The sequence below is a fragment of the Apodemus sylvaticus genome, chromosome 1, assembly GCF_947179515.1.
Source record: "Apodemus sylvaticus chromosome 1, mApoSyl1.1, whole genome shotgun sequence".
NCBI lineage: Eukaryota > Metazoa > Chordata > Mammalia > Rodentia > Muridae > Apodemus > Apodemus sylvaticus.
This window is the reverse complement of record NC_067472.1, coordinates 206,838,157-206,863,996: the sequence shown is the minus strand read 5'-3', so window position 1 is coordinate 206,863,996 and position 25,840 is coordinate 206,838,157. Positions and strand designations below refer to the sequence as shown.

At 53.8% G+C, this 25,840-nt stretch overlaps 1 protein-coding gene, 1 long non-coding RNA gene and 1 other non-coding gene across 4 annotated transcripts in view; 1 reads left to right on the top strand and 2 right to left on the bottom strand.

Annotated features, from left to right (window-relative positions):
- Window positions 1–25,840, top strand: part of Strn4 (striatin 4) — a 26,360-nt gene extending 520 nt beyond the window's left edge. Inside the window, exons 2-18 of one of the 2 annotated variants that reach the window (XM_052172172.1) lie at window positions 6,259–6,362; window positions 6,779–6,852; window positions 7,934–8,012; window positions 10,178–10,375; window positions 12,343–12,484; window positions 15,661–15,820; window positions 16,404–16,517; window positions 16,865–16,959; window positions 18,575–18,750; window positions 18,825–18,872; window positions 19,561–19,682; window positions 22,659–22,829; window positions 22,954–23,094; window positions 23,382–23,480; window positions 23,587–23,673; window positions 24,721–24,952; window positions 25,183–25,840. In XM_052172172.1, coding sequence (XP_052028132.1) covers window positions 6,259–6,362; window positions 6,779–6,852; window positions 7,934–8,012; window positions 10,178–10,375; window positions 12,343–12,484; window positions 15,661–15,820; window positions 16,404–16,517; window positions 16,865–16,959; window positions 18,575–18,750; window positions 18,825–18,872; window positions 19,561–19,682; window positions 22,659–22,829; window positions 22,954–23,094; window positions 23,382–23,480; window positions 23,587–23,673; window positions 24,721–24,890 — 1,980 coding nt within the window. In that variant the 3' untranslated portion in view covers window positions 24,891–24,952; window positions 25,183–25,840. Of the gene's footprint in view, window positions 1–6,258; window positions 6,363–6,778; window positions 6,853–7,933; window positions 8,013–10,177; window positions 10,376–12,342; window positions 12,485–15,660; window positions 15,821–16,403; window positions 16,518–16,843; window positions 16,960–18,574; window positions 18,751–18,824; window positions 18,873–19,560; window positions 19,683–22,658; window positions 22,830–22,953; window positions 23,095–23,381; window positions 23,481–23,586; window positions 23,674–24,720; window positions 24,953–25,182 lie in introns of both variants that reach the window. The other variant, XM_052172171.1, reaches the window with a different exon arrangement.
- LOC127676294 (uncharacterized) lies at window positions 5,188–5,394 on the bottom strand. The gene is made up of 2 exons (XR_007975823.1): window positions 5,299–5,394; window positions 5,188–5,253 (listed from the first exon to the last, which is right to left on the bottom strand). It is a non-coding gene; the product is annotated as an uncharacterized LOC127676294 (long non-coding RNA).
- On the bottom strand, window positions 14,621–14,727 carry LOC127676599 (U6 spliceosomal RNA). The gene has a single exon (XR_007976055.1). It is a non-coding gene; the product is annotated as a U6 spliceosomal RNA (small nuclear RNA).

Genomic DNA, 25,840 nt, shown 5'->3' with positions numbered 1-25,840 from the left:
GGCGCGGGCCGGGCCGGGCCGGGTCCGCCGGGAGCCGCGAGTGGGAGTGACGGGCCCGAGCCCAGACAGTCTGGGCGTTGCGACTCGGGGCTCCTCGGGGCTCCTCGGGGCCAGAGTGCTGAGAAAGTGGATGGGGTCTGGGCGAACACATTTGCCTCCGGATCCTAACCAGATGCTGGCCGTCAGGGTGGAGTGGACTCGGTGTCTGGTGGGGTAACACGCTCTCAACACCCACTGGGTGCAGGGGTGGAGAGAGGAAGGCTGGAGGCTGGGATGGTGTACCTTGGGGGAGTGGCTGGCCGGGAGCAATTGAAAGGTGGCAGTGCGAGGGCTTCCGAGGTGGGAGGGATCCCAGGGTGTCCAAGGACACTTTGGGCGTGCGTGGCTACAAAGTAGGGGAGCGATCGTTTGGGTGGAATCACGGAGAGGGCAGAGGACATACCTTCGGCTCCCCTAGGAGAGCTTGCGAGTGGGAAGCGACAGTTTGGGTGCTTGAAGGGATTAGAGGTCCGGTATGAAAGATCTGGGGATGTTAGCTCGAAGAAAGCACTGAGCGGTAGTGGGGGGTTGTTGGGTATATCCAGTGTGCGGACAGGAGCTCCTGAGATGCATGCACACGGTGGAGAGGAATGAGGTGCCTTTGGATCGTGAGTGAAGGAGAAAGAGCATGAGGAGGGACTCCGTGAGGGAAGTGTTTGTGTAAGGTCCTGTAAAGGGACTCATGGTTTGTGGAGAAGAATGGCCAGGTGATAGATAGTTCGGGAAGTAGAAGTTGGGCTGGGCGCTGTGACCTTGAGCAAGGTTCTGCTTGTGGAGAGTGACCTTTCAGATGTAGGGGGTCAGAAAGGTGAGCACTTCAAGACCTTCAGGGATGGCCCCCTGGAGTCCAATGGTTGCTAGGCTGGGATGTTATTAACAGAAACAGTCAGTGCTTGGTTTCTGGCAACCCATCTTTCTGTTTCCAATGTGCTTTTCCTGTCAGATTGAAATAGAGCCCCAGCTAAGTGACTGGTGCAGGTTTTGTCCACGGGGTGACTGCCGAGAGCCCTTGACGTTTGTGTATGTAGCTCTCATCCTTGAGAGAAATCCTTATGTAAGTGCTCCTCGTGTTGTGCCCAACTCTAACTCGGGCTCTTACCCAGCATCCGTCTCCTCAGATCTTCTCAATACCCCATTATGTAGGCAGGGCCCACGTCATTACCTCACTCAGCAATCGGATAGCAGCTGCTATTTAGTCAGGCATATTATGTGCCTGACACTGTATTAAGTATTATGATATTAAATGCTATCATTTAATTCTCGTGGCGTTCTGAGAGGGGAAATGGTATCCCTTCCTCTCTTCTGTAGTAAGCAGGGAGGGAGCTATGGAGGATCACAGCAGTGGTGGCAGTGCCCACCTGTGTCTTTTCCCTCTCTGGCACTGAGAACAGGTGAGGACAGTCTCTAGGCAAGCTTAGAGGCCTGGCTCACCAGGCCACCCAAGCCATTGCAGCAGAGTGCGGGCTGAGCCTTGGCCTCTGGAGCTTGGCAGGAGTACAACCGACAGCATCCACGGTGTCATCCTTGCTGTGTAGCCCAGACTCCACTCAGACTTTACAGTATGTGCTCCCTCCTAATGAGCGGCCTTTCCACTCACTGAGTAACCTACTGTGGAATCACAGAGAATACTCCGTAAGGCTCTAGTGTCCCTAACTTCCTGCTTTTGCTACTTTGGTTACATTACAAGTCAAATATCAAACATCAGGGTCTCTTGTGTGTGTGTGTGTGTGTGTGTATACATGCCTGGAATGTGCTAGAATATACCACAGTTGACACTCCATAAGTCATACATTTTAGTTCCCTTTCCCCATCAGCACAGAGAGTACTTATTTTTGATAACTTGGGTAGTATTCACCATAGCTTATTTATTTTGACCCTTGTCAAAGGATTTTCAGGATTATTTCCACCTTTCCCCCTGCCCAAAATGCTCTTTGAGGCCTCAAGAGCAGCTCAGTTGGTAAAGTACATGCTGCGAAGGATGCGGACTTGAGTTTGTTTGATCCCCTAGAGCCCACATGAGAAAGCCACACTGGTGGCACACACTGTAATCCATCATGGTAGGTTCCTGGCGCTCACTGGCTAGTCATCCTACACACACACACACACACACACACACACATACACACACACACACACACACAGTCAGAGAACACACATGAGAGAGAGCTAGCTCCAGGGGCCTTGTTTCAAAAACAAAGTGGAGAGTCCTGAGGAATGGGGTTCCCACGTGTGTGTCCACACATAAGGTAGGGCTTTGCTGGCAGTGTTTATCCTGTGAGAGAGTGATGTGGGATAGTGGAGTGGGTGTGTTTATAAAAGGATGATGGCTCTGTTGTTTGTACTTTTTGCATTTTATTTATTTGTTTGTTTGTTTATTTATTTTTATCATTTTGTTTTAAAACAAGATCAACCACTGTAGTCCTGGCACTCATTATGTAGACCAAGCTGGCCTTAAACTCACAGAGAGCCACCTGCCTCTGTCTCTGAGTGTTGGGATTAAAGGTGTTCATTGTTGTGGAGATCAGATGACAAATTGCAAGAGTTAATTCTCTCCTTTTACCGAGGAGAGATGGGACTCAGGCAGCAGGCTTGGCGGCTGGCTTCTTTAGTCTCTGAATCATCTCCTTGGCCCACACACCTCTTTCTTTCTCTCTCTCTCTTTCTTTCTTTCTTTCTTTCTTTCTTTCTTTCTTTCTTTCTTTCTTTCTTTTTCTTCTTTTATTCTTTCTTTTTATTTATTTACTTGCTTGCTTATTTTTGAGGCAGGATCTTGCTATGTAGCTATGGCTGTATTGCAATTCCATATATAGATCGGTAGATTAGACTGGCCTTAAATTCCCCTGGACTCGTCCCCTGCACCCCAACACCTCTGGCTCCTGAGTACTGGAATTAAAGGTACTCAGTACCTCATCTGTCTCCTTTTTTTGAGTCAGGTCTTTACTCTGCATCCTAGGATGGCCTTGAACTCACAGTCCTTGTGCCCTCAGCCTCTGGAGTGCTAGAATTAGAATCCTGCACCATTACAGGAGTAGCCCCATCCTTTGTAATGGGTGTGCACCAACACATCTCACAAGCAGCATCCCTGCTCACATAACTCTCTTCTACCCAGCACTCACACCTTCTGAAGGGCAGCTTCCTTGAGAACTTCCTGACCAGGCAGTGTCGGTCCTGAGGAGCTGGCCCTGGCTGCTGTTGATAAGAGGCCCACCGTGCGGTCAGTGCCCAGTAGGCCTCTTAGCGGTAGGAAGAGGGCTGGCCAAGAGACTCCAGAGCTCAGAGCGGAGAGGAGGTGGAGGTGCGCTGGGATAATAAGTGGAAATGTGTTGGGGTAGGTGGCTTCTGCCCTTCAGAAGCTTCTAGACCATCAGGAGACTGCAGAGAACTGTTAGCACTCATGCATAAAGTCGTTTGTGGGGCTCCGTTGTGTGCTTCTAAGGAGGGAGCTCTTGGGGAGAGGTCTGAACCTGATGTTCTTGAGATGGAGAGAATAGATAAGACTTCAGGAAAAGGACTGTGCAGTCCCTTCGTCCCCTCCGCCTCCTGTGGAAGCTCTCCCTGCCTGGAGCTGTGCGAGCTATAGGCTCCAGGCCACACACTGATGGGAGCCTGAGAACTGGAAGGCCTGCCGCTGGAGGACTTAGCCTGGGGGAGATGGCAGCCCCAGGTCAGATCTCAGAGTGTGGCTCCTGTGGATGGACGGCGTGGCCCTTCAGCTCCCAGGGCGCCTGCTGTCCTCATGCAGGAGACTGACAGGCTAGTGCCAGCGCTTCCTGGTTTTTGGTGGGATTCCACTGATCCAAGACACTTCAGCCACATCTTCCGGGTTCTCCTTCCTCGTCTCTACCAGAGGAACTGGGAGGAGGGCAGGAGAGTAGAGGGTGTTGCTGAGGCCCCACTCAGCCATTCTCAGTTGCTCTGGGCCTTAAAAACATTTTCATTGCATTTTTTTTATTCATGTGTGGTTGGGTATTAATGCCACCATACCCAGTTTTATGTGGTACTGGAAATCACATTTAGGACTGCATGCATGCTAGGTCACCATGCTAACATGCTCACCCCGTCCTGGGGTTTCCGTAAGCACCCCTTCTACGGGGTGGCTCCTCTTTGAGCTTTGCTGTATTCACACTTAGTTCTCTCCACTGCAGCTGTAATGGCGTTGGGAACTTGCACATCTAGTTGTAGTTTTCTTCTGCGGACTTCCTGTGCCCTTCCAGTAGACATCTTGTTCATCCTGGTGGCCATGCTCTTCCCGTCTCCTTCCTCAAGCCTCGTTCTCGTTCTGATGCAGCCTTTGATGCAGTTCTAAGAGTCTCTTCAGGCTGCCTTGCCTTGTTTCTGTCTTCTGCCTGCAGCTCTCTCCCTCCCTCGTCCTCTCACCTAGCTTCTGGTTAGCCTCAGTTCTCTATTAGCCCCGAGTTCAAATGGAGACGAGAGACAGCAAGCCTGGGGCCCAGGGACAGGGCAGATGGGCCAGGGCCCTGCTGGCACAAAGAGCAACATTGCTGGACATCGGACACTGCCTGGAGTCAGCCTGGTCAGCCGTGAGCTTTTGGGGGAGCCCTGGAGGCACTTAAGCAGATCTTTGATGTTCAGGAAGTAGAGCCCCAGGAAGACAGACTACTGCAAGGGTCTGGCTTCCCATGCTCTCTTCCTGATGATGGTTTGGTTTTTTTTGGGGGTGGGGTTCAAGGATTAGGTCCCCTTAACTAGCTGGGCTATGGAATTAGTAGAAAAGAAAATGAAGAGAGGCAGAGGCAGGGACTGACACAGCAGCCCTCATGCAGGCGGAGCTGCATCTGAGGACAGTGCCCACAGTGCTCCATTCTCTTAGCAGAGGAAGACCCTGACTGCCTTAATGTCTGCAGCAGACCAGTGCAGCAGAGCCAGGCCTGGCTCTTAGGCTGCCGTGGACTGGAAGGTGAAGCCTGGCTGAGAAAGCCAGCAAGGGCGCCAGGCTCTGGGCTTTGGTAGAAGGCCCTCAGACATGACTGGGGAACCTGCCTTAGGCAGTTGGTCCAGTGTCTCTAAATGACATGTCGACGGACTGGAGCCTGCTGGGGCAGCTCAGGCTAGCAGGCAGACAGACGAGCTTGACAGGAACCGTAGGCCATGTCTGTGGCACACCTTCTCATGCCTTGACAGGAACCGTAGGCCATGTCTGTGGCGCACCTTCTCATGCCTTGACAGGAACTGTAGGCCATGTCTGTGGCGCACCTTCTCCTGCCTTGACAGGAACTGTAGGCCATGTCTGTGGCGCACCTTCTCATGCCTTGACAGGAACCGTAGGCCATGTCTGTGGCACATCTTCTCATGCCTTGACAGGAACTGTAGGCTATGTCTGTGGCGCGCCTTCTCATGCCTTGACAGGAACTGTAGGCCATGTCTGTGGCGCGCCTTCTCATGCCTTGACAGGAACCGTAGGCCATGTCTGTGGCACATCTTCTCATGCCTTGGGCGGCATAAAGCTTCAAACAGCTTCTTCTGCATTCAGTGGGAGCGGAGCCCAGCCTCCTACTCTTGTCCCCGAGTGCCAGAAGTAGCTTCCTACGCTTCCCAGCAACAGATGCTCTGAAGGAATAGTGGGGACACCACCTCCACCAGCAACCATAGGGACAGCAGTTGATGGGGGTGGGGAGGAGTCCAGAGCTGTTAATAACACCCCCCCAACACCATCCCTGACCTAACTCCTTAAAAGGCTACAACCAAGTCGGGCCCTGCTGTCCCTGTTTGAACTTCATGGGTTAAAGGTGACTCCTCACCTTTGTGTGTGTGTATGTTTGTGTGTGTGTGTGTGTGTGTGTACACATATGTGAGTACACTGTTGCTGTCTTCAGTCACACCACAAGAGGGCATCAGATCCCATTACAGATGGTTGTGAGCCACCATGTGGTTGCTGGGAATTGAACTCAGGACCTCTGGAAGAGCAGCCAGTGCTCTTAACAGCTGAGCCATCTCTCCAGGCCCCGACCCCCTTTTTTAAAGGTAGAGTATTAGCCCACACTGGACTTGAACTCATAGCAATCCCTCTGCCTCAGCCTCCTGACTGCTGAGATTATAGACTGAGCTCTTTTGTGGGTGACATACCTAGAGACCCTGGAGGCAGGTCCAGCACATCATCTCTTCTCACTGAACCCTGACATTGATGTAGAGGGGTGCTGAAGCTGTGCCTAAAAAGGAGGGAGACTGCCCCGAACCTGCTGTCCTCCTTTTCTGTCCCAGGCTCAGGTGGCTTTCCTCCAGGGTGAGAGGAAAGGCCAAGAGAATCTAAAGACGGACCTGGTGCGGCGGATCAAGATGCTGGAGTACGCACTGAAGCAGGAGAGGTGAGCCCTGCTCCTCCGGGAGAGGCTGCTGCTCTCACAGGGTGGTGGGCTGCTAACTACACTTGCCAGCAAAGGAAGTTTCTCTGCTGTCCTCTTCCCATCGTCCCTAGGAGTGTATAGGGGAGCTTGTCGTGAGTGTGATTCAGATGTCAGTAGCAGCATTAGGGCTTTGGCAAACCTACTATGTGCTCCGGTTCTGGACAGTGGCTATCTTGCTTAGTTTTGCCATAGTCTGATGGTGTTGCTGGCTGTGGCTCTGGGAGGGACTGAGGCTTCAGGAGGAGGGAGGGCAACCGTGAACCCTAGAGCTGATGCTTGTGGGTCAGGGAGCTGATGGAGGAGGCTCTGGGCTTCCTGAGGTGGTTTCTTACCTGTCTACTCTCCTCTCTCTACTCATTTGTTATTTGTTCTTTTAGGGCCAAATATCATAAACTGAAGTTTGGTACAGACCTGAATCAGGGGGAGAAGAAGGCAGATCTGTCAGAACAAGGTACCCACCCTGGCGTCCTCCGTCACCAGCACCAGCTGAGCGCTGCTTGGCATAGCGAAGTTGTAGACTGCTATCCATAGGGTTGGGGGAGCTGCATCCTCGGGTCTCTTCCCACCAGGTCTGTGCCAGACTGTGTCCAGCCTTACCTGTCTGCCGTCCTGCTGTCCTCCCAGGATGGTGGATGGCCAGCATTTGCATCCTTCTGTTAGGAGAGTCAGTGTAACTATTTATAGTGTGCTCTGGAAAGTGTAGGAAAAACCTCATTGAAGAGGCGGTGTTTGCACTGGGTTGTCATTCAGTCATTTACCACCCTCCCTCCCCCCCCAAATTGATATGTGAGGCGCTGGCTTCCTGTCACAGAGCAGAATAGATGTGTGCTTATTCCTTGGGCACTGTCAGCTTAAGCTTCTGGAAGGAGGAAACAGATACCCATGGGAGTGAGGGAATGTCTTCAGGGGACACTAGTGCCTAGTCAGGTGGGCCCAGTGGCAAGGGCACCGGTGTGCACGGCTGTGCCAGGGATGTTGTTGGGAGCTTGGTCCCAGGGCTCTGTGGAGTGCTTGCCTGCAGGGCTAAGGGAGGTCGTCATGTCATGCCGTGCTTCTCCTACGAGGTGTAAGCTCTTGCCTGGGGTGGCCCAGGCCCAGGCATTCGGGCAGGCCTGTGGGTGGATGTCCAGTGGGTACCTGATGAGCACCGCACAGCTGGTTTCCCAGCGGCGACCCTTGGCGCTCGGCTGCTTCAGGAAGTGCACAGCGACCGACTCCAGCCTGCTGCTCCTGCGGTAGAGCCAGGCTACCCACTGTGTGCCTAAGAAAGCAGCAGCAGCCATGTGTGCAGGCACAGCCCTGCTGTCCTCATGTGGGCTCAGGTGGGTGGCAGGGGCCAGTCAGGAGCCTCACTGAGGAGAGCTTCCAGGACAGGAGTCACTCACTCGGAGGGAGTGTGGGTGAGAGTACTTGGGAAATGGGGACAGGCCCTTGATGGTGGCAGATTCATTCAGACTTGATGTGAGAAAATGGAGGGGAGACGGGAGAGTGTCGTGCCCTGACCGAGACAATCTCCTCTTCTCTTTCTCTAGTTTCCAATGGCCCTGTAGAGTCGGTCACACTGGAGAACAGCCCATTGGTGTGGAAGGAGGGGCGACAGCTTCTGCGACAGTGAGTGATGGGAGGGGAGGGACAGGATGGGACATGAGACTTCACAGCATTCTTGGCTCAGGAGATAGGCCCAAGGACTCCACAGTCCTTCCTGTCCCTGCTGGGACATGAACTATCAGGATTCCACCCAGACAGAGCCTGAATGACCTGTTTCTCAGTGGGAAATAGAGGAAAAGCTTGCAGCAGGGGACACCCTCTAACACACGTACCCCAAACTTGACCCTGTATGCCTCTCTGATATTTCCTTTTTAAAAGAGTACTGTTGGGGGAAAATATTTTTAGTAGAGGGAAGTTAAATAATAGTGGTAGTGTAGCTGGGTGCTGTGGGATCAACCCAGAGAGGGTAAGCTCTACTGGCCTGCCCTCTGAGAGGTGGGCTGGCCTGCCTCCTGACTGGAGAAGGGCCTCAACACAGAATCAGTTGCCTGCCAGTCTTTAACCAGATCTGGATTTTTTTTTTTTTAATTACTGTAAAGATTTTAGCATTTTAGGCCATCCTAGAAGTAAATAATCTTATTTCTGAGGAATGTGAGCCTGTTCTTTTGTCAGTCTTAGCATTTGCAGAGGTACTGGGAGTCCCTCAGGTGGTGTGCTCCGTGCTGTGGATGAGCCAGGTTTAGACTGTGCCTGTGATTTGTAATGCTTTTCCTAAGTATTGTCAACTCCCACATACAAATTAGCTAGATTACATAATGTTAAGAGTGGAGTGTGTGGCTTAAGGGCCGAGCCCTTAGTTACTGCGGACCAGGCCCTGGAGTCTCTCCACAGCACCACAGAAATCACCACTCTGTAATAGGCACCCCACTGGAGAGCTGGAGATCTCCAGAGCCAATCCATCCTGAGGTGTGTTGAGAGCTACTTTAAAACTTGAGTGTAGGGGGCTTATGTGACTTTCGGGGAATGGGGGACCAGAAAAGGGGAAATCATTTGAAATGTAAATAAAAAATATATGGAATAAAACTAAAATTAAAAGAAAAAAAAACCTGAGTGTAAGATGAGTGACAGACCTTCACTGTCTTCAGCTCATTATCTGCAAACCACTGCTAGCTTAAAGAACCCCAGAGGGTTGTAAAGCAAATATCATGGGAGCGTGGGCCTGGCACTATACTCATGTCCCTGTATACTCTGGTACCCTGTGGTACCTGTACAGTGTAACTGCTGGCTTGCCCCTGCTTCTCATTGGTGCCGAGACCGTTTGATAAATGCATGGAGGGTCACAGTGAGATCTCAGGCCTCACTCTCCACATCTCAGCCTAGAGCTCACTCTCCACATCTCACCCCTAGAGCTCACTCTCCACATTGCCAGGCTTCTTCTCTACCTCTTTTGTCCCCTGGGCCACACCCAGGCGTTGCAGAGGCAGGAGAGGCAAAGAAGGGCACAGGCATCCCAAGGGCCCTGCAGCAGGGCAGTGGGCACTGCTGTCCCTCAGCTGTGGGGCACAGAGCCCATGAGTGACTTTTTGATCTTCTCTTCTTTTTCTTTTTCCTTTAGGCCAGTCTCAGCTGGCTTCAGTTTTTTAAGTTGCAGAAGTAATAAATGCTCAGATGTAGAAGTAAGTAGACCGCAGGCTGCGGACGTAGCGCAGCGGTAGAGCGCTTGCCTTGCATGCTCAAGGCCCTGGGGTTCATCCCCCCAGTACTGCAGAAAAAACAGTGTACTCTTGTGTCTGTAGCCTCCCCTGCAGAGGTCACTGTTGCTCAGTTCATGTCTGTCTTCTAGGCGTCCAGGAAGCGAGCACAAGGGTGTGACTGTGTGATGAAAACATACACACACCATCACACTCTTCTTCCCATTCTTATAAAACCCGACTCACATGGGAACATGGACATCCACCATGTTCACTGTGCTGCTGGTCATAGCCGTCTCTCTGTGGCACTCTGCCTTGTCACCTTCTGCCTAGCGTCCATCAGTGGACGCGTATCTGGCTGTTCCTGCACGTGGGCTCTCCCCTACATGTTGGGGACACCGTGTGCCGTAGCGCCGTGCATGGGGACCAGGGCTTCCATTGATAAGTATCAGAAGCCAAGCTGCTGCTCAGGGGTTGCTTCTGAAAAGCTGCCATCTGCTCTTTGGTGGCCCTCAGAAGGCTGCCGGCTTCTGCGTGGCCCCAGCAGTCAGAAGCAGCTCAGTTCATGTATTACCTGCCATGGCTCTGCTTCCACAGGTACCTGGAAGAGGTGGGCTACACAGACACCATCCTGGACATGCGCTCCAAGCGTGTGCGTTCCCTTCTGGGCCGTTCGCTGGAACTCAATGGGGCCGGTGAGCCTGTCGAGGGGGCCCCCAGGGCTTCACCAGGCCCAGGGGGACTTAGCGGTGGCGAGTCTCTACTGGTGAAACAGATCGAGGAGCAGATCAAGAGGTGAGAGCCCGATTCATCAGGAATTCTGTTCTTCCTTCCCCAGAAGGCTGGGCAGAAGGCAGGTGCCCCTGGCTGTGCCCCTGGCTGTGCTCCTGGCTGGGTTGCTGGCCCTTCAGGTTGTCACACTGCCACCTCTTCTAGCTGAGGACAGACCTCAGGGTGGGGTGGGGGAGGTGGTGGCTGGAGAGGATGGCAACATGCCAGGCCTCTACTCTTGTCTTAGGGGCCCATTTTGTTCATCTTTCCATCAGTAGTTGGTACCCTTCAGAAGCAGAAATGTCATAGGTGTTGCCAATTGCTAGGAAGCATGTGGAGAGAGTGGCAGGAGATCCCCAGGTACTGTGTGTGGGGTCACAGCTACTCAAGAGGCAGAGGCAGGAGTTGCTTGAGCCCAGGGGCTAGAAACCAGACTGGCCAAAAAGGAGGAGGAGGAGGACGAGTGGGGCGTGAAGCCCTGGTCTCACTTATCTCACACTATAAGTCAGACATGGAAACAGGCTCCTGCCTCTAATTCCAGTCCTCAGAGGGTAGATTCAGGAAGATCCGAAATGCAAGGTCACTCTTGGCTACAGAGCGCATTCGAGGCCAGCCTGGGCTGCATGAGACCCTGTCTTTAAAAAGAAAAGGTAACAGAAGTAGTGCCCCTCTTGGGGCTGCAAGGGAGGACCACTTTGTGGGGGTGTCATTTGAGTAGAGAGCAGCAGGAAAGAGTGTTCTCTAGGTGAGGGAAGTACTGGAGCCGCAGAGGGTTCAGTGCGTGTGGAGAGCAGGCGACCCGTGTGGCGTGGCTGCTGCAGCTGCAGTAAACATACAAGCCTTGTGGCCTGTGGCCTGTGGTGAGGCCAGATCTCAGGAGGAGATCACAGAGTGCCTCCCAGACCACGATAAACAGTGGGTGCTTACCCACAGGGCTGTGGGGAGCAGTGCTTGCCAGCAGAGATATTCATCTGACATCTTAGTTTGCTTTGAGGAGAGTGAGAAAGCAGGGAGGCCAGGCAGGGCTTCCTGTGTGACCCAGGCCAGGGCTGGTGGACCTGAGCAATGGACGGGTGAGAAATGTGCAAAATATGTGAAAGACTCGGGGAGGGAGGGACAAAGCAGTGTGAGGAACGGATGGGCATCTCTTAAGGTCAGGAACCTGAGGGAACAGCAGGAGCTGTCAGCTGTGGGGAGGGTAAGGTGCTCTGCGCCCTACAAGAGCCCTAAAGAGTTTTAGCTTAGCGGCACACCGACGTGTTTGGGAAGGGATCCAACTGTGCTTCCTGAGGGCTCCTAAGGCAAGGTTGGCAGAAGGAAGGAAGCAGCCAGGGGGGAAGCAGAGGTGGGTGTGGAAGGAGGAAGTCCTCAAAAGAAAGTGTGTGAGATGGCCACACAGGGTGCTCTGCACTGGTTTCCATGGGAAGCAGTGACTGTGTCTTGGTAGGTCACAGCTCTGGTGTGACAGTGGACAGGCAGCAGGAGAGAGGGTACCGAGTGTCTGTGCTGCTTGCACTTGGTATTGGGGTCTGGCTCCCCTGGGGGACGGGAGGCAGGGGAGGAATGCTGCTGTATGGTGGGGCACGGCTCTCTCTCCATGTCCATGTTAGCTGACGGGTGAAGAGTTGAGGTGACTGAGTGTGTCAGTGGCTGCTGCCTGTGGCTGATTAGGGCAGGGGGCTGCTGGGCAGGGACATCTCAGCCAGCTCATATCTGACTTGGCCAGGTGTGGGGCAGGCATGTTCAGGCTTGGGGCTCGTTCTGTCTCTGCAGCTGGAACTCGGTGTTGTGGGAGGGAGGCACGGCCTCGGGCTTGTACCAGGGACCCAGGGATGATGGTACACGGCCGAGGCTTGAGAGGAGGCTGTGCACGCTCAAAGCCCAGGCTCCTTGGGGCTTGGGAGCGCAGCTGTGTCTGGAGTGTCTCCTCTCTGGATCCTGTCACCTGGCGAGGCTGAGTGTCTCTCTTGCCGACTTCCCTGTCTTGGCAGGAATGCAGCTGGCAAAGATGGCAAGGAGCGCCTGGGTGGCTCGGTACTGGAGCAGATTCCCTTCCTGCAGAACTGTGAGGATGAAGACAGCGATGAGGATGATGAACTGGATAGTGTGCAGCATAAAAAGCAACGTGTGAGGGTGAGCCTTCCACCACTGACCTCTGCCCTGGCCCTCCTGGACCCCAGATAATGCCCCTTCCCACCGTCCCATGTACTGTCCTGCAGGCCAGCTCAGTGCCCTGGCCCACTGACGCCGCCTGCTTTCAGCCAGCCTGCCCACCCTGAAGTTGAATGTTTCCCCAGTGACTCTTGCTTTTTGTCCCTGTATCCTGAAAAGGGTGTGAAGCGTAGGCTCTCAGTAAAGATTTGTAAATGAAATCAATGTGCCTGAACCCAGGCCTGGGTGATGTCTTGGGGCATTCTGGTCTGCTCCTGTGGTCAGAGCCTTTGCCTGTGGACACTGGCTTTGGACAGCATCCTGGTCTCTCAGCGTGACCTCACCTCTGGCTCCCAGCACGCAGTGTGGCTGTACCTTAATTTTTCTTTCTTTCTTTCTTTCTTTCTTTCTTTCTTTCTTTCTTTCTTTCTTTCTTTCTTTCTTTCTTTCTTTCTTCCTTTCTTCCTTCCTTCCTTCCTTCCTTCCTTCCTTCCTTCCTTCCTTCTTTCTTTCTTTCTTTCTTTTTTTTTTTTTTTGGTTTTTGAGACAGGGTTTCTCTGTGTAGCCCTGGATGTCCTGGAACTCACTCTGTAGACCAGGCTGGTCTCGAACTCAGAAATCCGCTTGCCTCTGCCTCCCAAGTGCTAGGATTACAGGCGTGTGCTACCACGCCCGGTCTGTGGCTGTACCTTTTGGGCTCTGTCCTTTTTCCTTCAGAATGTTGTCCTTGGTCGTGGGCGTGGCCGTAGTTGCCTATTGAGCATCTGCTGAACCCTTCACAGCCCAGCTCTGAGCAGGTGTGGGACAAGAAGGTCTAGACCACCAGTGGATCAATAGTGGCCGGGGCTGGCCCCTTGTGGGATGTGCTGAGGTGGAGGCAGAGACATAGCTGTAGGGACGACGACCTCAGCTTTCCCGGGACCCCGCTTCCCAGAAGTGACTTCTGTGTCTCTTTCCCACTCCATACAGGCTCCCCTTCTCTGCCTTGCCCTGGGTCTCCTGGGGCACTAGGGATCTGTCTTGTCAGCTTCCAGCGCCTCTGGGTCCCCTCTGCAGACTCTGACCATGCTTTAGGGTGTGTGCTGGGGAGGCTTGGCCTCTGCTGTCTCTAGGGCTCCTAGCATGACTTAGCACAGGCTCCTGTCCTGATGTGACTCTGATGCGAGCAAATACCCAGACCTGGAATGCTGAAGGACGCAAAAGGAGAAAGGGCATCTTTGAGTTGTGTGTGTGTGTGTGTGTGTGTGTGTGTGTACGCGCGCGTGCGTGTGTGCTACTTCATCTGGAGGCTGGAGGTCTGCTTCCTCAAGACCTATCTATCATGTGCTTTCTTATTTGTTTTCATTTTGGGTGTTTTATTCTATATAAGTCAGGGTTCTCTAGAGGGAGAGAACTGGTCGAATAAATCTATAGGTAGGTAGATCTAATGGAAAGTCTAAGAATCTAGGAGTTTTTCAGTCTACAAATCTTTTTTTTTTAAAGATTTATTGTTTTTTTTCAAAGTATTTATTTATTTATTTATTTATTTATTTATTTATTTATTTATTTATTATGTGTAAGTACACTGTAGCTGACCATACACACCAGAAGAGGGCATCAGATCTCATTACAGATGGTTGTGAGCCACCATGTGGTTGCTGGGATTTGAACTCAGGACCTTCGGAAGAGCAGTCAGTGCTCTTAACCTCTGAGCCATCTCTCTAGCTCCTCAGTCTACAAATCTTGATGTCTCAGTATATGGTCTTCAGTATATGCTGAAGTCAGTATATGTTTCAGTTGGTCTTCAGTATAGACCATAGTCCTGAAGAAGTAGACTCAATGCCACTGAAGGAATAGGCTTGCCTTTTTTGTTTTGTTTTGTTTTGCTTTTTTTTGTTTGTTTTGTTTTCAAGACAGGGTTTTCTGTGTAGCCCTGGCTGTCCTGGAACTCACTCTGTAGACCAGGCTGCCCTCGAACTCAGAAATCCGCCTGCCTCTGCCTCCCAAGTGCTGGGATTACAGGCGTGCGCCACCACCGCCCAGCTCCATGTAATTTTTTATAAACCGTCAGCAGTTTATAAACAATAGAAATGTCTGTCACCTGAGCTGTCCCCGGCCTCTCGGGACTTTTTTTTTTTTTTAAATATGGAACGCTTCATGAATTTGTGTTTCATCCTTGGGCAGGGGCCATGCTAATCTTCTCTGTGTCGTTCTAACTTTAGTATATGTGCTGCCGAAGCGAGCACCTCTCAGGACTTTTTAAGCCTGAATGCTGTTTTCTCTGGGAAGTGGCTCTCACATCCTCTTAGCTCCTCACAGCAGATATTAGTGTTCACTTTATTTTGATTTTGTTTTCTGTGGTTCTTGTGATCACACCCTGGGCTTCAACCCTTGCCAGGCAAGCACTCTGTTCCCCACTTGAGCCGGTTTATTTGCTTCTGAGGCAGGGTACCATACTAAAGTTGAGGCTAGCCCAGAGATCCTAGCCATACTCCTGCCTCAGCTTCCTGAGTACTAGTTCAGGCATGAGCCATCACAACCATCCTGTCCCTGCCTGCTGTATATTGTTGAGGCCTGTTGTGGTCACGGTACTTGTCCCTGGGCCCCATGGGCTCACTTGTGTGGACACCTAGATCCAGACCCTGCTCCACCCTGGGGAGTCTGTTGTGTCCTGGGGTACCACTGTCTATTGGTGCTACCCAAGGTTTGGACCCAGTTTGAATTTGGGGACCTGGGGCAATTGGCTTTATTCTGCTTGTTCCCACACACATAGGGTGGGAAGAAGGGCTGTATTGAGTCTGTTCAGAGTTGTGGAGCAGAGTGAAGCCTTGTCTGAAAGCTCTTTCCGTGAGTCACTGATTTGTGCCCGTCAGACTCAAACATACTGCTGCTTGACGGGTGTGTTGTCACTGTTAGGCTTCTGTTCGTCTGCCTGCAAGTGTGTGTCTCTGTGGAGCCCTAGGGCTTGCACCATATGACTTCCTGAGGGCTGTGTGCTGGGGAGCTCCTTGGCAGAGCTGTGAGGAGATGTGGGAGTGCCCAGTGCTGGAGGCAGAGGAGGCCCAGCCCATAGTGTCTGATCTAGGCTTTGGGACCTGAGCTGGTGGCTTCCCGGCTCCTGGGAAGCAGTGGGTTTGCTCTCTGGACTGCACCCCACCCCCACCGTCTTCCCGTGCCAGCTCCCCTCCAAGGTCCTCGTGCCTGAAATGGAGGATGAGGACGAAGAAGACGACTCGGAAGACGCCATCAATGAGTTTGATTTCCTGGGCTCAGGAGAGGATGGAGAGGGCTCCCCAGACCCTCGGCGTTGTGCTTCAGAGGGGAACCCCCGTGAGCTGGGTGAGTTGAGGACTGACTGAGGACCCTGCTGCTCCAGCTGCTTCCTGCCCAGGGCTCCGCCCGGACGGATGTACTTCCCGAGGTGGGAGGGGGGTCAAGGAGAGCTCAAGCCCAAGTCAGAGCCAGGCCCTGCGTCCCTGGAAAGTCCCGCCAGCTGCATTCAGGAGCTCTGCCAGAGTCAGGCTCCGGTCCTTACACAGGTGACCAGTGCCGTCCAGCTCAAGCAGAGCACAGGAGGAAACTGATGGTGAAGGACGGGGTGGACTCTCTTCCTGCCTGGCCAGAGGCCCGTGGGGTCTGCTGGGTCTAGGGCCGGGCCAGGGTTTGTCTGCCACCTCTCACTGGGACCCTGCCAGTCTGTCTCCTCAGTCTACCCCTTCCTGGACAGAGTCAGGCCTTTACAACTTCTCCTGTTGCTGGAAGGCAGCAGCAGTGAGGGGCTCCCCTGAGAGGTTGGTAGACCTGGGGGGCTCCCTGAGAGGTTGGTAGACCTGGGGGGCTCCCTGAGAGGTTGGTAGACCTGGGGGGCTCCCTGAGAGGTTGGTAGACCTGGGGGCAGCTCTTGCTCACCCTCTCCATGCAGAAAGCCGTCGGGTCAAACTCCAGGGAATCCTTGCTGACCTCCGGGATGTGGACGGGCTGCCCCCGAAAGTGACTGTCCCACCTCCTGGCACACCCCAGCCCCGGCCTCATGAAGGTAATCGTCAACCCCACATTCCAGTCCCTTGGGGTCCATGGCAGAGGGAGGCTGCAGAGCTAAGCCTGGGGCCTCTGTGTCCTCAGAGGTAAGGCCCAGCCTCCAGTCTGCAGCCTCCCTGTCCCAAAAGGTCGTCTGTCTGTCTGTCTCCCTTTCTTTTTGTCTGTCTTCCCTTGTCTGTCTGTCTGTTCCTGCCTTCCTTTCCAGCTGCAATTCTTGATCCTGTCTTCCTGCCTTTCTTCCTTGCCCCTCATCCTTTCCGCCTCTCTCTGTTTCTTTCTCTTTCCCCGGCCCTGTCTGCCCCACCCACCCCTCCCCCCTACCAGGTTCCTTTGGCTTCTCCTCAGACGTCTTCATCATGGACACTATCGGGGGCGGGGAGGTGAGCCTGGGGGACTTGGCAGATCTCACCGTCACCAATGACAACGACCTCAGCTGTGATGTAAGTTGTTGGGGTGCCCCATCAGTCAGGCTCAGCTCTGACCTTATGAAAGGCCTGGGTTCCGTCCCTTTTGTATATCATCCCACAGCTCCTTGGCAGCTCCCACACATCGGGCTTACTAGAGGGAAAGACCTCACTGTGGTGCAAGGTCTTCACTCCATGCCCTCCCTCCTTGGGGACGTGGGGAGATGATTGGCAGCCATGCTCCTCCCACTCAGGGCGCTCTGTTTTGAGTGGAACAGCTGGGCTGGAATGAGCAGCCTCGTGACTGGCTTTCTGTGCTGTGCACTTTGGCTGGGTCGTTGGGACTTTGTGGGTGGGATCAGATGCATTCCCAGGGTAGAAGATCAGGTTTCTGACCCCAGTGAGGTTGGGGACATGGGGGAATGTAGAAGAGAGGCTGGGCAGGGTCTACCTGGGATTGTAGGCAGCGAGCACTCCTCAACCTGCCCCGCCCCGCAGTGGCCCTTCAGAGAGAGGGCACCCACTTGGGCACAAATCTCATTCCTAAGAATCATGGTGGAAATTCCAGCAGAGCACAGTGAGGGGCCTGAGGGCGACGGTGAGGGGCCTGAGGGCGACGGTGAGGGGCCTGAGGATGACGGTGAGGGGCCTGGGGATGACGGTGAGGGGCCTGGGGATGACGGTGAGGGGCCTGAGGATGACGGTGAGGGGCCTGAGGATGACGGTGAGGGGCCTGAGGGTCAGACAGTGAGGGGCCTGAGGATGACGGTGAGGGGTCTGGGGGCGTTGAGGCTCCCCTAACAGCTCATGTGTCTCCCAGACCTGGCCTTCCACCAGGAGTGAGCAGCTTCACCTTGCGGGACATGACATGCCCAGAGCTGCTCTCCCCGGGCCTGAGGCTCTCGGCCCAGACTCCCTTGTCCCAGACTTGTTTCCCAAGCCCTAGTCAAGGGTTACTCCACCATCAAGGGTGTTCCCTGTGACTGTAGCTTTGGGACCTATCTCTGCAGTTACTCTGACTTCCCCCAGTCTCAGCCTCCTCAGAGAGGCCGGACCAACCGCCATTCCACTGCTCTGCAGCCTTGCTGGCTTCCCATTCCTTTGGGGCTTCACTTAGGATGAAAGAAATTGCCGCTTTCTAAAGAGGACCCACTGTTTGCGCCTGTCGTTGGCCTTTCTGGCTTCCTCTTGTGTGGCATGCTTCTGAATTTCATGTGTCCCAGCCTTGCTGTCTCCTGCCTCAGGGCCTTTACATCCTTGCCTTGTTTCTAAATTTCCCCTTCCCTGGTATGGGTTAGGTCCTATATATGTGTCACTACCTCATGAGAACCTCTTGGTCCCTGCAGAGGAGCCTAGGGTGCCTTGGTGTCCCTTGTGCTCCAGAGTTTCCGGTTCTGTGTTTAGGAAGGACCTGCCTCTCTTTCCTAGGGGCCTCTGAACTGTGAGGCCCCAAAGAGTCAGGTTCCTCTGGCCCCTCTAGAGCCTCCCTTGCTGCTAAAACCTTCTGAATATGTGTGAGGTACTCTTCTGAGGCACGCAGAAAGTAATGTCAGGCTGGGGCCAGTCAGTTCCAGTCTAGACGGGTGGTTGACAGTGTCTCCTTGAGTGCTGGGACATCCAAGAGGACACTGAGGCAGCTCCCCATCCCCAGCTGTCTGACAGCAAAGACGCTTTCAAGAAGACATGGAACCCCAAGTTTACCCTCCGCTCACACTACGATGGCATCCGCTCCCTGGCCTTCCACCACAGCCAGTCAGCACTGCTCACTGCCTCTGAGGATGGCACACTCAAACTGTGGAACCTGCAGAAGGCAGTTACGGCCAAGAAGTAAGGGTGGCACCCTGGAGGGTGAGGGGCCTTAGGACCTGAGGTCCCAGTGACGGGGTTCCTTCTTCCCACAGAAGTGCTGCGCTGGATGTGGAGCCGATCCACGCTTTCCGCGCTCACAGGTAGGGAGACAGCCAAGCCCGCCCTGAGCCCTGCAGTGCAGACCCAGCAGCACAGATGGGTTGCTTCCTGCTGCCCTGCAGACCCGCAGCAGTGGGCACTCTCCTTCCCTGCCCCCCCCCCCTCACTCAGAGGCCATGTCGGTTCCCATTGCAGTGGGTTTCACTGAAACCCCCAGAGCAAAGATGCCCAATTCTTCATGGCATCCTTAAAACGTACCTAGGAAAGGAGACTGAGACGGGAGGGCTCAGCAGCTAAAGGTACCTGCTGCTGAGCCTGACACCTAAGCTTGGTCCCCAGCTCGCGGTGGGCGGAGAACCAACTCCAGAAAGGTGTCCTCTGATCTCTATATGTGCATCGTTAGATATGGAAATAAAAACATTTACATGAGCCATGCGGTGGTGGCGCATGCCTGTAATCCCAGCACTTGGGAGGCGGAGGCAGGTGGATTTCTGAGTTCGAGGCCAGCCTGGTCTACAGAGTGAGTTCCAGGACAGCCAAGGCTACACAGAGAAACCCTGTCTCGAAAAAACCAAAATTCAAACAAAGCATAAGAAAAGAAAAAGAAAGAAAGAAAAGAAAACAAAAACCTAAAAGCTAGGAGAAGTCCGCGAGCCCTTCCCCCCCCCCCCCCCCAGCGCAGGGGAGCTTGCTCTTGGCTGCCTTGCACCACCTCCCCTCCCCCTGCAGGGGCCCTGTGCTGGCAGTCACCATGGGCAGCCACAGCGAGTACTGTTACAGCGGTGGGGCTGATGCCAGGATCCATAGCTGGAAGATCCCTGACCTCAACATGGACCCGTATGATGGCTATGGTGAGGACCGACCCTGCCACTCCACCTCCTGTCAGCCCTGGGCAGCAGCTGCAGGGCTCCTGGTCGGATTTCGCAGTAGGGTGGGACAGGGAGATGAGGCAGGAGTCATCTGGTGAGGGCAGAGCTGGGCTGCAGTTGAGGATCTGTGTGAGCTGGAGTTTGGGGAAGCTGAGGCTGGCCTGACTCGGGGCCAGAATGGCTCGGTCAGCTTGGTGGGCTCTGCTGGGGACCAGCTGAGGTCTTATGGTGGGTCAGGGGTTTGTCAGAGACAGGGGAGGGGAGCTGAGATGCGTTGGTGGGACCATGAATGGGCATGAGTTTAGGTTTTGTCCTTTAGCCCTTCCCTTTAAGAGTTAAGTGGAGCAGCTGGAGATGGGGTCAGCAGGTAAAGCCCTGGGCCTTCGTAGCACCACAGGAGCTGGTGGGTCAGAATTCCAAGGCCGTTGTGCCATACATAGGGAGTGTGAGGCCAGCCTGGAGTACATGAGTCGTGTCTCAAAAACAGACAAACAAGACATCTGTCTTTAATCCCAGCATTCTGGAGTCAGAAGGAAACAATGCTCTGAGTTTAAGGCTAGCCTTGTCTACATAACAAGTTCTAGGCCAACTAGAGCTACATAGTGTCTCAAGAAAGGAAGGAAAGAGGGAAGGAAAGAGAGGGAAGGAAAGAAGGAAGGTGCTGGTCCCCCTTCTCATGGAGCAGTAACAGCAGGAGGGATAGCCACAGTCACAGGTTCAAGACCAGCCCTGGGGTCTCAGACTTGCAGTGCTGCATGTCAGTCAAGCTACTGTCTGGACATAGTGAGTCCTTAGTGGGAGAAAAAAGCAACTCTTCTCCACCCCAAGAAAAAGGTAAAGAGGAAGTGATAGTCCTAGTGCTCAGGAGTTTGAGGCAGGAGGATTTTAAGGACCAGGTCAGCCTGGTCTACATAGGACCAGCAAGATGGCTAAGCAGGTAAAGGCACCTGCCACCACTGCTGATGATCAGAGTTCAGTCCCTAGAACCCACATGGTAGACGGAGAGAACCAGCTCCAACCAGTTGTCTTTTCACATACTTGTGCACGCGGACATACACACATATCACACACACACAAATAAACAAATATGCACACGTGTAAATAAGTGAAAGTGCTGGGTGGCAGCCAGGTATAATGGTGCATGCCTGTAATCCCAGCACTTGGAAGGCAGAGGCAGGAGGATCAGAGTGCAGCCTGGTCTATAGGGTGAGTGCCAGAGTGGTCGGGACACAGATCGAGCGACCTCGTGCTGGGGAAGACTGGACAGAGCGGCGAGTGGGCAGAACATGAAGTTGGATGGGCAGTAAGGGGGGCAGAATCTGGGAAGAGCTGAGGAGGGGAAGACGATAATCACAGTATAGTTACGGGGCAGAGGTGGCTCAGCGGTTAAGGGCACTGACTGCTCTTCTGAAGGTCCTGAGTTCAATTCCCAGCAACCACATGGTGGCTCACAACCATCTGTAATGATAAACAAATAAAAAACCTATGAGCCGGGCGGTGGTGGTGCATGCCTGTAATCTCAGCACTCTGGGAGGCAGAGGCAGGTGAATTTCTGAGTTTGAGGCCAGCCTGGTCTGCAGAATGAGTTCCAGGACAGCCAGGGCTACACAGAGAAACCCTGTCTCAAACAAACAAACAAAAAAAAAACAAAACAAAAAAACAGAAACCTATGAGCCAGAGCTGGGGGTGGGGGGAGGACGACCAATGTAGTTTAAGAAAAAATTCTTTACGTCTTTTAAAAATTTTTTAAACTTTTTTTTTTAAGAAAAAATAAGTACATTTTTTAAAAAAATGTCTTCTGGGTTGCATGTAGTCACACACACCATTAATTCCAGCACTTGAGGCAGAGACAGGCGGAGCTCAGCCAGCCTGGGCTACATGGTGGGGTCTTGGCCGGCTGGGCTATACAGTGGGATCCTTTCTTAAAGGGAGAAAGAAAAGAAAAGAAATCTTTATTTTAGACTCCAACTCTGCTTAAGTAAAAAAGTTTTTTATTTTGTTTTGTTTCTTATTTGGTTTGGTTTGACTTTTTGAGACAGGGTTTCTCTGTGTAGCCCTGTCTGCCTTGTAACTCACTTTATAGCCCAAGCTGGGTTCAAACTCCACGTCCTGCCTCCCTCCTGATTGTTGGAATTCAAAGTGTGTGCCACCACCATTGCTGACCATTAAATAAATAAATAAGTAAATAAATAAATAAATAAATAAATAAATTTGAAGTAGTTAATTATTTCTTGTGTGAGGAGTTCCCAGAGAAGAACCCAGCGTTCCCTCCCACTCAGTACCCTTGCCTAACTTGTTAGTGCTTGCTGGACTCGGTCACATGTATTTGTGTGTGACAGATGGTCGTGAGCTGGGAGCCAAGCGTCTCTCCAGCCCCACTCCCACCCCTCTTCTAAAGATAGCATCTCGCCATGTTGTCCTAGCTATCCTGGAAAGTTTTATGTAGACCTAGGCTGGCCTTAAACTGACAGAGATCCTCCTGCCTCAGCCTCCTGAGTGCTGTTTACTCTAACAAGGCCTTGTGCTAAATTTGCTGTGGCAGAATACACAATTGTATTTCCTGCTTTGCAAACAATCATCTGGGAAGGTCAGGCATCAGTCCTACGTGAATACTTCAGGTCAGCTGAACTTGACCCAGAACCATGTGGAGTTCATAGCTAGAGAGACCACAGAAGGTCCTATGAGCAGCAGAGGCTGAAAAAGTAGCAACAAAAGACCTTGCAGGGGCTAACGGGCTGACTCGGTCAGCGGGGGCAGCCTTTCCCTTGGGCTCCCCTGGAATCCTGACCTGCTGCCCTTGGCCCTGGAGAGACAGTGGTGTGGAAGCCTTTTCTAGAGTCAGAGGGGCTTGCGGGCAGGGGGCAGCCTCCAGCCACCCAGGGCCCAGCAGAGATGCAGCCCTCGGGCCAGTCAGTGTCACTGTGTCCCTGACAGTCTGTTTCCTCCCGGCTTGCCCAGACCCAAGTGTGCTGAGCCATGTCCTGGAAGGCCATGGGGATGCGGTGTGGGGCCTGGCCTTCAGCCCCACCTCCCAGCGCCTAGCATCCTGCTCTGCCGATGGTACCGTCCGCATCTGGGATCCCAGCAGCACTGGTCCAAGCTGCCTCTGTACCTTCCCCGTGGCTGGAGGTGAGTTTTGACCCCAGTGTCTCACAAGCAGGATACAGAGCCCAGTCCTGGGTGGCTCCGGAGCCCTGCCCAGCCACAGGCAGGACTGGCCCTCAGAGTAGCCCTCTTTCCTCTGTGCTCTCAGAACATGGAATTCCCACCTCAGTGGCCTTCACCAGCACTGAACCTGCCCATGTCGTGGCGTCCTTTCGTTCTGGTGATACCGTTCTGTATGACTTGGAAGCTGCCAGCGCCCTTCTCACATTGGAATCCCGAGGGAACAGTGGTAAGGGCCCTTGGAGAGGCAGGCCACTAAGACTGGGGGTTGAATGCCCATAGGACCCCAGTTCCTCCTGTGGTTCTGGGGACCCAGCCATCAGGGAGATGAGAATGTTACCCGTAAGCCACAAGCAGGAAGGAAGCAAGGCTCAGTGGTAGCCAGCTAGCTAGACACAGAGGGCTGGGTGGCATGGTCCTGATTGCAGAAGTGGCCTGCCTGGCCTGCCCTGCCTGCCTCTGTCTGGGTCTGCTCTCCCCCTCAGTCCTCTCCCCCTCTTCCCACGGACCCTCCAGGCCCAACACAGATCAACCAGGTGGTGAGTCACCCAAACCAGCCTCTCACCATCACTGCGCATGATGACAGGGGCATCCGGTTCCTGGACAATCGGACAGGTAAGGCCCTGCCTTATTTGTCCCTTCATTGCCTTTTGGAGTATGGGGGGCATGGGACAAGGGCAGAGCACATTCAGACTACCAAATCCTGGTGTCCTCCCTCCAGGTAAATCTGTGCATTCCATGGTGGCCCACCTGGATGCAGTCACCTGCCTAGCTGTGGACCCAAATGGCGTGTTCTTGATGTCAGGAAGTAAGTTGGGTGCCTCTTGCTGCTCCTGCCTCAGGAGGGCTGGAGGCAAAGGGCAGGGGCTAAGCCATGGCCGGCAACTCCACTCAGGGTGCTACAAGTTCCCACCTCAGCCCCATGGACTCTCCGTGGGAGCTCTGGGGGAGAGGGCTTGTTGTTGTGTTGCAGGCATGTGGGGATGCAGGCATGTGGGGATGCAGGCATGTGAGGATGCAGGCATGTGGGGATGGGGTCAGACTTGATCTGTCTCTGCTTTCAGATACAGGCTCAGCAGCCGTCTACTCTAGAATGGGTGGATAGGTCCTTCAAACCAGGGTCAGCACAATGAGTATCTGCACTTGTGCTTGTAGAGATGTGCAGGCAGTGGAATGGAGGCTGGGGGTAGGCTCAGGGAATCACAACTTGCTCTGCCTGACAGTGGCTCCTTATTCCCTGCCCCGTGGTATTAGACCCAGTCCTGATCCCATCTTACCATCTGAGGCTCTGCTTTCTGGGCTGTCCTAGAGCTGGGCTGACGTGACGAGTAGCGCCTCAGGCTTCTCATGCCCATTCTCCTGCCTCAGCCTCTCCCGCCACTTCCACCCTCAGCTCCCTGCAGCCATCACCCCCACTGGCTCCAGGCCCTTGCTGGCCACCCCTCTACCTGGAAGGCTCTGGGTTGCTTATCTAGGTTGTTTACCTGGAGCTAGTGTCTGCTCTTTTCCTTCCCCCCCCCCCCCCCCCCCCGTATTAGGGATAGAACCCAGGCCCCTGGGCCGGCCAAGCCAGCACAGCACAGCCCCTAAGCCACACCCTTCCGCTCTGAGCTGCTCTTGCTCAGTCCCCTGCAGGCCGTGAGCTGCCTGCTGTGTGTAGCGTTCCTCTCAGAGGCCTTACATAGAAACTTGACGATTTGCAGACTGGTGGACAGGATGGGGACAGAAAGACTATAAGGCAGAGGGAGCCACGACAGGGAGGAAGAGAACTGAGCTGCTCCTGCCCCAGGGACTTTTATGTGAGGCCAGGTGAAGGATTCAAACCCCAGGTCTCCTCTGCTCCACACCTGTGCAGGCCATGACTGTTCTCTGCGTTTATGGAGCCTAGACAACAAGACATGTGTGCAGGAGATCACGGCCCACCGCAAGAAGCACGAGGAGGCCATCCATGCAGTGGCCTGCCACCCCAGCAAGGCCCTTATCGCCAGTGCTGGCGCTGACGCCCTGGCCAAGGTCTTCGTGTGATCCCACCTGGCCTCGCCCTGGCTGCACAGTGTCAGCGAGTGGGGCCAGGCAGTGGGGCTGAGGTGAGGACCGGGCCATTTGTGTTCTAGATAGGAATGCAGACACCCAGTATCCTTGCCCCAGAAGACACCCCTATACCCACCCACCCCCATGATCCGCTTGCCTGTCAGTTTGAGTTGTGCCAAAACCCACAGTTGTGTGAGAATAAATGAGGCTTCTCTGAGAAGACAGCGGGAGGAACTGGCGCCAGCGTGGGCACTCCTGACCAGCTGCCTTCCCTTTGTCTCTGCAGGCAGCCCCCAGCCTCCCTTCAGAGGCTCTGAGTCTTGGCCTCTTTCATCTCCCTGGAGCCTGGTGGTGCTAAAGGCCCTTCCCCAGGAATCAGCCCTCAAGGATGGCCCCTGGGGCTGCTGCTCATGCCCCTCCCAACTCCTGACACAGCCCAGGATGGGCATCCTTGGGATCTGACTTTGTCCAGGATGAAGGAAGGTGCCAGATCCACCCCAGAGGGCCACCCTCCGTCGTGTCGGATGAAGGGCTGTGCAGACAGGGCTCTCCTGGGCCTCCTGTTGGACCTCAGGCCCTTCCTGTTGCTTTCCAACACTAACGAAGCCTCTGGGCCAGGCCTTCCTGGGAAGGCCTGCACTCCTCCAGGGCATTGTCCTGCCACAGGCCCTCCTGGGCATGGAGAGGGTGGCGGGCCTGTGCCCCTAGCTCGCTGTACATCTGTATAAAGGAATGGGATTTTATTGGCGCCCACCCCACGTTATCACTGTGTGATAGTCTGTCAGTCTCCTGCTCCACACTTTGGCCTCTATTTATTTCACTCTTTCTTTGGGTCCCACCTTGGGCTCTCGGTTGGCCCCCTTTCAGGTTCCTGTTTATAAGCCCCTTCCTCTCTGCCCCAACTTGTATGTGAAAGTTGTCTCAATAAACCCTTTGGAGTAAGA